Genomic DNA, 8,290 nt, shown 5'->3' with positions numbered 1-8,290 from the left:
TGTGGCAGGCGAGGCCGAGGCTTCCCGAAGCTGGGGGGGGGTTTATCCCTTGCGTCCCGGGGGTCATGAGGCCTTTAGAAGAGCTGCGGGTTGAGGAGGCTGGTGTAGACAGGAAGCGCTGTAAGGATGTCTGGGGTCGTTGGTCGTCGGTAGGACGAGATTTGGTCTTCAACGACATTAAAAGCGAGGTTATGGGATGCCGTGATCAGCTGAAAAGTCTCAGGTGGCAGCAGAGCTCAAGCAATGTGCTTCCTCACGCCGCCATAGCCAAGCCACGCCCCCCAGTTTGGAATTCAACAAAGATAGCTTTATAGTTTTAAAAGTCATCCAAAAAAATCTGCTAAAACATGTATTTGTATTAACAATTTGGGCTGTTCCTATGATGTGGTTTATCTTTGAAAAGTGCAAGTTTTATAACAGAAACTTTAATATTTAAAGTGGACCTTTACCCTCTTTGACTAAAAATCACATCAGCATACAGCACTGCATGCTGATATGAAATCATCTTACATTCTTACATTCTGCCACAGGCAGTGATTTCAGCTAAGAGTGTGGAATTGTTCAAGAAACTTTTGGACGATTTCCTAAGGGACCGTAATATACAGGGGTACAAGTACTCCTAAGAATGAGATCCTATAGGTTGGACTTGATGGACTAATGTCTTTATTCAACCTCAAATACTATGTAACTATGTAATTCTTTAGCTAAACAAACATATTTTTATTTTACTTACAATTCCTGTTTTTACACTTCCTGGTCCACTTGGGCACAAATGATGTAATCGTGCCCAAGCGTTGCATCCTGGGAAGGTTACATCAGCAGAGCATTGCTGGGAAATCTCATCTGTATTCTCATGGGATTTCAGGGAAAGGCATTTTCCTCCCCTAAGATGATGTCCTAGTCACATGTGCCAGAGTTCCAGGAAGTGAAGGGAGATCTAGTAACCTGCCCTAAGTTAAGATGGCCACTTTGAGAAGACTGGTAAAGAAAAGAGAAAGCACTGACTACTGCAGGACGGAGGATCAGGTGAGTCTATCTTCATTATTCCAACCCCTAGACCAAAACAAGTAGTTAACCCTTGCAGTGCGGGGTTGTCCACTGCAAGGGTTAGTTTTCTACAGTTTCTGGAGTTCCTGTTTAAAGGTGAGCAGTTACATGTATATAACAACATGCAATTATGGGAAATGATGCCAAGGGAGTGTTCACTAATAATGTTCTGGTTTTGACTGCTTTCTGGTGTGAAAAGCTGTAGTGACTTATTGTGCTTGAATTATCCTAGTAGATGCATCAATGAGACAGTTCCATTACATCTATATTGTGCCAAGTATATGAAGCAGTGTTGTCTTGAAAACAGAGACAAATAAGCAAATATATTAAAATTTGATTTTCAAGCAATGAATTACATACTGTATAGCTCTTTTATCTGCTTTAAATATCTATGACTGATTTATTTTGCCTTTCCTGGCCTGGCTGTGGACAGTTCGGTTTGTCTTATGGTGGCTCTGCTTTGTTGAATTAGTTTTGAATATAGGACACTGGAAGCTGGACATAAAGGAGTATCTTTGGCAGACTAGGTCAAGCATACAGTATATGAGTCTGTAGCTCTGGTAGTCTGAAAAAGGATTAGCCCAGGTGCAAAGTGACCACTTTGTCAATAGATTGTGGGTTAGGTGGAATAACATTTTTTGTGTGATTTGGCTTGATAATAGTTTTTGTTTTTTTTGTATTACCAGCATTTATCAAAAGTGGTTTGTTTTTCACTTTCAGAAAACATTCTGGTGTACATTACTATCTCTCTGTGTTATAAATTGTGGACATTAAAAAGAGGAGTTTACCTGTAAAGGGCAATGAATGGGATAATATAGTATAAGCATTGCTTTTTTTTATTGGTATTTCAAAGCAATGGGTTTTTCTATTAAAAAAAAAAAAATGTGTAAATACTCTTTTAATTTGAGGCCTAAATAGAGGACATTAAATGCAACAACCCTTTGGACAAGTATTATTTTTGTCAGATAAACATAATATATAAAATGCATCAGCCCTGTTCTAACCTAACAGAATAGCAAGATAATGTAGTATAACTGTACCTGCTTTACTGGTACCTTACAAGTTACGGTTGATTTTCAATTTCCACAAATCTTTTAGCGTGTGCTATTTTCCTTTTGCATGGATGTAAAGCATTCTTTTTCTGCAATTAGGAGAAAAAATACTACATGCATTTATGCAATAGGGACAATAAGCACAACCATAGTGATGTAGAGGGCTATTTACTAAGGTGCCAAAGGATCCTTCGGCTCACTTTGGCCACTGGAGCCCTTCAGTTCAGTTGAACCGAAGGGCTGCTGTGCGTGCTATTCACAATACAGCAGCTGAATGCAGCCAAGCGGCTCTATTGAGCCGAATGTATATGCTTCGTCTCAGCTGAGCCATATTACAGCCAAAGCGGGGAGAACGGTCTGCCAAAGCCGACCATTCTCCCCGCACGTGACAACAACTGGGCGGATCTAGCCCAGTTGTTGCCATTCAATGACAGTCCAGTGTCCTCAGGTTATTTGAGGACACTGGGCTGTCATTAAATGACAAGAACTCGGCAGAGCCGGCCGTGATGTCACAGCCAACTTCACCCATTTGTTTTGATTTGTCCGGGACCTGCGGAAGGCCTCTGACAGGTAACGGACAAATGTAAACAGTTGGGCAGAGCTAGCGGTGAAGTCACAGCTAGCTCCGCCCAATTGTTTATATTTTTCCAGCATCTGTCAGATTCTTAATTCTGCGGCGGGAGTTTTTCGCGTGCGGTCGGCGGGCATTGGGTTTGTTTTTATTTAGATGAGTCATCATTGTTGTGGACAACGCTGGATGTCGTGATTGACCCCTGGATTATATCATTGGATCAATTTTTGGGATTTTTTTTATTAATAAAGCAATTGTCAAAAATTTTCATTGTGTTTTTTTTGCAATTAAAGGATTTTTTCTAAATTCTGGTCTCCCTGGGTACCCCTTACTAATTTACAAGGGGGGGGGGGCGTGCATCTGGGTACCCCTTTATCAAAGGGGTACCCCGATGCAAATAAGCTTCCCTGCCCACAGACCCCCCACAACCAATGCCCCAGGGCAAGTGTGGAAAAAGCCCTTGTCCCCATCCACTCAGGGACATGGTGCTTTTCCAGGGGGGACCCTGTTAAAGCACCCTCCCAGTGCCAAGGCATATGGCCTGGTATGGCAAGGAGGGGGACACTCGCTCGTCCCCCCCTCTTTCCTGCCCTGCCAGGCCTGTGCTTAGATCAAGGGTCTGGTTGGAAATTCCTGCCCTGCCAGACCTAAAGGGCCTTTTATTTTTAACTTGGGGTCTGGTATGGTTTGGGAGAGGGATCCCATTCTGTTTTTTTTATTATTTTCTTTACATTTTTTATTATTTTCTTTACTTTTTTTTCATTTTTTAAAATTAATTTTTATAATTTTTTCCTTTTGTTTACATTGTGTTTATTCTGCTCGCTACGTCGGAGGTAGCAAGCAGAATAGCCAAGCCGCTTGGCGGCATTCGGCTATTTACTCACTGCCGTTCGATCCCCATGAGAATAGGGGCGAATGTCAGCGAGTAAACTGCCAGAGGTTCGGCTCAGCCGATCCAGATCTTGGATCGGCTGAGTTGAACGGCTTCTTCACTTTGGTTCATGCAGAGCATTTTCAGCTGATCTAAGTCAGCCGAGGTATGGCTGATTTTAGCCGATGTACGACTGAAATCAGCTGTACAGGCCAGAAGTTAATAGCCGAACGGAGTTCGGCTCAGTTCACTTCGGCTCGGTTATTCACTTGGCTGCCTTCAGCAGCTTAGTGAATAACTCCCTTAGGCTTTAATCCTATATGCTAGATGGTTACAAGAGTGCTGGGGAATTCGCACAAAAATTGCTGTGAACCATTGCATATCAGAGGTTATAAGTACAAAAAATACTAGAGGGTTTGGTATACCAGGCACAAGCCAATCAGACAGGGAATTCCTCCTGACAGCAAATGGAGACAGAAGTGGAAGCATCTAAATGTTAGTGTCAGAATATGTAGCAGAGAAGAAAATTCCAACGTGACCGTCAAACATACTCTTTATATAATGTTAGAAGTATTATTTGAATGTTTTAATGAGGGTAAAGACGTTAAAATGGGAAAAATGGCAGCCATAGTCACAGATTGGGTAGTTTGCCCACAAGGTTTGCCCTTAATCACTTTGGAACTTTTGCTTCCGATGTTATGAAAAAGGGCAGTGATTCCCATATGATGAAGATAACAAAAAAGAAAGTCTTGACTATGCCAACATCTGATGAGTAACTTCCCAGTGACAGGATATGCTCAAGTAGCTGTACGTCAGTTAGCAGATCTGGGCTATGTGGGAGGAAGCTGTAGAAGAGAGAAGCTGTGGTTCACTGTAACTGTGTCCTTAAATGGGCATTAGAGATGGAGGGAGGAAGAGGTGGCCTGTGCAGACACTTTTATTTATGACTATGACACATCTTCCTGATAGCAATGATATTTTTTGAATCACAAACACAAACATTTTATTATTAGATTAAAATTGATTAGGTTTGAGTTTGCAGATCTGGCTTATGTTAACGGATATGTATATATCAGCACAATTTACATTTATTTTTATTTTTAAATCATAAAACACATTTAAATGGTGCTAATATATTGTGGAAAATGAGCATACACAGTTGTGGTTTTTTGGTAATAGTTTCATTTTGCATCAAACATGTATGTTTCAGTTGTTTGTTATTTATTATTCAGAGTACATAGATAAGTGGTTAGCTGTCTTGTCTTGTAGCACAGAGCCAAGCCAACCCATAAGATGAAGAAATGGCCACTATGGGTGCTGCAGTGGGGGAGGGGCAGCTGCACAATGTTTCATATAGTTTTTTGTACATCTGCAAAAAAAGGTGTCAGCACAACATCACTTAATAAAATAAAGAGCTACTACATGTTTCAGAAGGCATGACCAAAGACAAAGCAATAAGCAACACCTGGGCATAAGGATTACAAAGTGACCAGGAGCATTGATCTTACATTTACATAGTTACATAGTTACATAGTATTTGAGGTTGACTAAAGACATATGTCCATCGACAAATCATCTGAATACATTGTTCTTGTTAATATAAAAACATTTCCAAAAGATTGAAAGATAATAGTGATGTACTCTTACCTAAAAACAAACATAACTGCACTCTTAAAAGGATAGAAGTATGAGAAGGGTCATTGTTGAGGCTGAAGTCTGGCAGTTGCTGGAAGTCAAATGCCTGACCTCACAGACTGAGGTTCCTTTTAGTTACAGTGGACTTTTACCCAGATCTTTAAAATAACAACAAACACACCTTTAGAAATGTTTAGTAATGACAATCTACAAACACATACTTCTAGATAATCGCTGGCTTTGTATTCTTTGCATACCTTATTTTTCTTTTCTTCCCCAGTCTTCTGGCAGTGGCCATGTTTACTAAGGGCAGATTGCTAGCTCTCCTTTTACTTACTTGATTTCCTTGCACATGTGACCATGCACATCATCTCAGGGGAGGAAAATGCCGTTCACTGAGATCTCGTGATTACAGATGAGATTTCCCAGCAATGCTCTGCTGATGACAAGGCAATCCCAGGATGCATTGCTTTGGAAAACTGAAGAAATTTGCACTTTCAAAGCAGGAAGTGAATGCTCTGCAAGTGTAAGTATTTCAAAATCACAGCATTTTACACCTGACATGTCCATGTTATTATTAATCATCATACATAGAGGGATGCATTGGTAGATGCATTGGTAGAATTTGATTTTTGAGTGTAAAAGCCTGCTTTAAGGAGGTAAGTGTGTTGCAAAGTGAGGTAAAGCTGTTTTGACTTCAATGATCCAATGGTATGCAAGCAGAATCCTGTAATTTAAGTGACACTAAATTCAGGAGTTAAATCATAAAAATACATTAAGTACCCTAACTATTACAATAATGTACCTTATTTGTGCATCATTCAGCTGTAGATCCTCAAATCACCTCTGAATTGGTGCTGACACTGTCCTCCCTTCTGGAGGGTGGCTACTTTTGTTCCCCATGGTCCCTGTGTGTGTTGTATAGTAGTCAACACCCCAAGCTCACTCCTGTGCTAAACTACAATCTCAAGTTTAGTTTACTAATTAGTATTGCAACACACACAGGGACCATGGGGAACAAAAGTAGCCACCCTCCAGAAGGGAGGACAGTGTCAGCACCAATTCAGAGGTGATTTGAGGATCTACAGCTGAGTGATACACAACAAAATACACAAAAAAGATACAGATTTGTTAATAGTTAAGGTACTTGAATGGATTTTTAAGATTTAACTCCTGAGTTTAGTGTCACTTTAATTTTCTTTTCATAAAATTGGGTATGCTTTTCAAATTCTTATTTCACATAAGCTTCCCGGCAAAGGCTATTCACTTCAGGCTGGTACGGCTGATTTCAGCCGTATATCGGCTGAAATCAGCCGTACATCGAGTGGCTTCGGGTCGGGTCGGCCGAACATGCTCATGCCCGAAGTGCAGAAGGAGTTCGACTTAGCAGATCCAACATTCGGCTCAGCTCTTCTGCTCGGTCCCTGTGTGGGACCGAGCAGAACAGAAAAATAGTTAAACAAGGAGAAATTGGAGAGTTAGGCTGTCTGGAGATCAGTGTCCCTGGTTCTGCAAGTGGCCGGAGCCAGCCGTAAGATCACGGCTGGCTTTGCCCAGCTGTCATAAGCAGGCTGTCGGCCGGCCAGCTTCGGCTTTCACTTCGGCTCGGTCGAGCCGAAGCATATGCCTTCGGCTAAACTGAGCTGCCCGGCCGACTTCAGGAGCTGTACGGGCTATACTGAATAGCCCGTACAGCAGCCCTACGATTCGGTAGGCTGGGGCCGAAGCTAGCCGAAGGATCAGCCGAAGCTACAGCTAGATCCTTCTGCTGCTTCGTGAATAGACCCCATTGTATCTGTGTGGAGGCATTCTATGTGGGGAGAACATAAATATAATAAAGATAATGGCTAATTTTAGTCCAATTGATGGGTTCTTAGAAGCTTCTGTCACTCAGACAAATCTTTATGCCACACATCAGAAGTACTGGGTGGCAACACATTTTATAGAAATGTAAATAGTGCTCGGTGTCATACCGAACATGGGCCTAGTCTAAAAGCCCACAATTTAACACTACTGGGCTTCTAGCCTCATGCATGCCACTCCTGCTTTTTCAGCAGTGATACCCAGAGACCGGCTTGAAGCAGTGTCCTGCTTCTCACATTTCAGCAACAAATCACAGTGTCCCCCAAGTAGCCACCCCGAACACGGTCGCATCTTCAAATTCCAACTACTAATTTATTTTTTATCTGACAAATGTTCATCAGTATATACTCCAGAATAATTTGCCTCTATATGAGTCACTAATGCATTTTGAACAACGGCTAAATTTTAGGAAATTCATGCCTGATTCGTGCCTGATATGGGGTTAAAATTTACAAATGGTGTGGAAGCACAACAGGGAACATGTTTCCGTTCAATATATATAAAGGAAGGGATCACCAAGTTGATCTTTAGGGCTTCCCAACCAATATGGGAATAAACTGTACACTTGTCTGATAATGATGCACCCTCTGCTTCACAAAGGCTACCACCTGTACATGAATAACCACTACACCAATGTGCAAAACACAGGAGCATGTGGGACCATGAGGAAGACCAGAAAATATTTCCCACAGCAGCTGGTGAGACAGCCTCTACAGCAGGACATATAAATAGGTTATCAGTTGAGACAGATGACTGATAAGTTTGCTAACCACAAAGACATACTGTAAATATGTAGGGCTGCAGCTAATGATTATTTTCATAATAGATTAGTTAGCCGATTATTCATTTTGATTAATCAATTAATCGGATAAAAATAAAAAAAAATGAATACTGTCATTTATTTAAAATAAAATACACAAATGCAGCATTACAGACATAAAGTTTACTTCAGAATAAAAAGGTATGCACATTAACATTATTAACTTTATATTTTTAACCGTTTTTTGTTTTTTTTTACTTCATTGCTGGGAGCAATAGCCAGCCGGCTATTGGATATTTCAAATTGCAATAGCCAATAACAGGCTGGCAATTGCACCTGCCCACTGCCTGCTGTCATTCAGCAGAGCAGAGAAGGGACCTGAAGGAAAAAGTTCTCCATCAGGTCCTCCTCTGCTTATTGACAGCGGGCAGTGGGCGCAATAGCCAGCCTGCTATTGGCTATTGCATTTTAAAATATCCAATAGCAGACTG

The 8,290-nt window shown here is 41.3% G+C and overlaps 1 protein-coding gene across 1 annotated transcript in view; it reads left to right on the top strand.

Annotated features, from left to right (window-relative positions):
- Positions 1-65: 65 nt before the first annotated feature.
- The window catches only part of MYO1F (myosin IF), a 76,887-nt gene continuing 68,662 nt past the window's right edge, over positions 66-8,290 (top strand). The window contains exons 1-2 of the mRNA XM_018573384.1: positions 66-216; positions 7,640-7,737. Coding sequence (XP_018428886.1) covers positions 66-216; positions 7,640-7,737 — 249 coding nt within the window. The remainder of the gene's footprint in view (positions 217-7,639; positions 7,738-8,290) is intronic.

Source organism: Nanorana parkeri, unplaced genomic scaffold, assembly GCF_000935625.1.
Source record: "Nanorana parkeri isolate BGI_ZX_2015 unplaced genomic scaffold, ASM93562v1 scaffold2357, whole genome shotgun sequence".
Taxonomy (NCBI): Eukaryota; Metazoa; Chordata; class Amphibia; order Anura; family Dicroglossidae; genus Nanorana; species Nanorana parkeri.
Note: the sequence above shows the minus strand (reverse complement) of the source record. Positions and strands in the feature narration are given on the sequence as shown.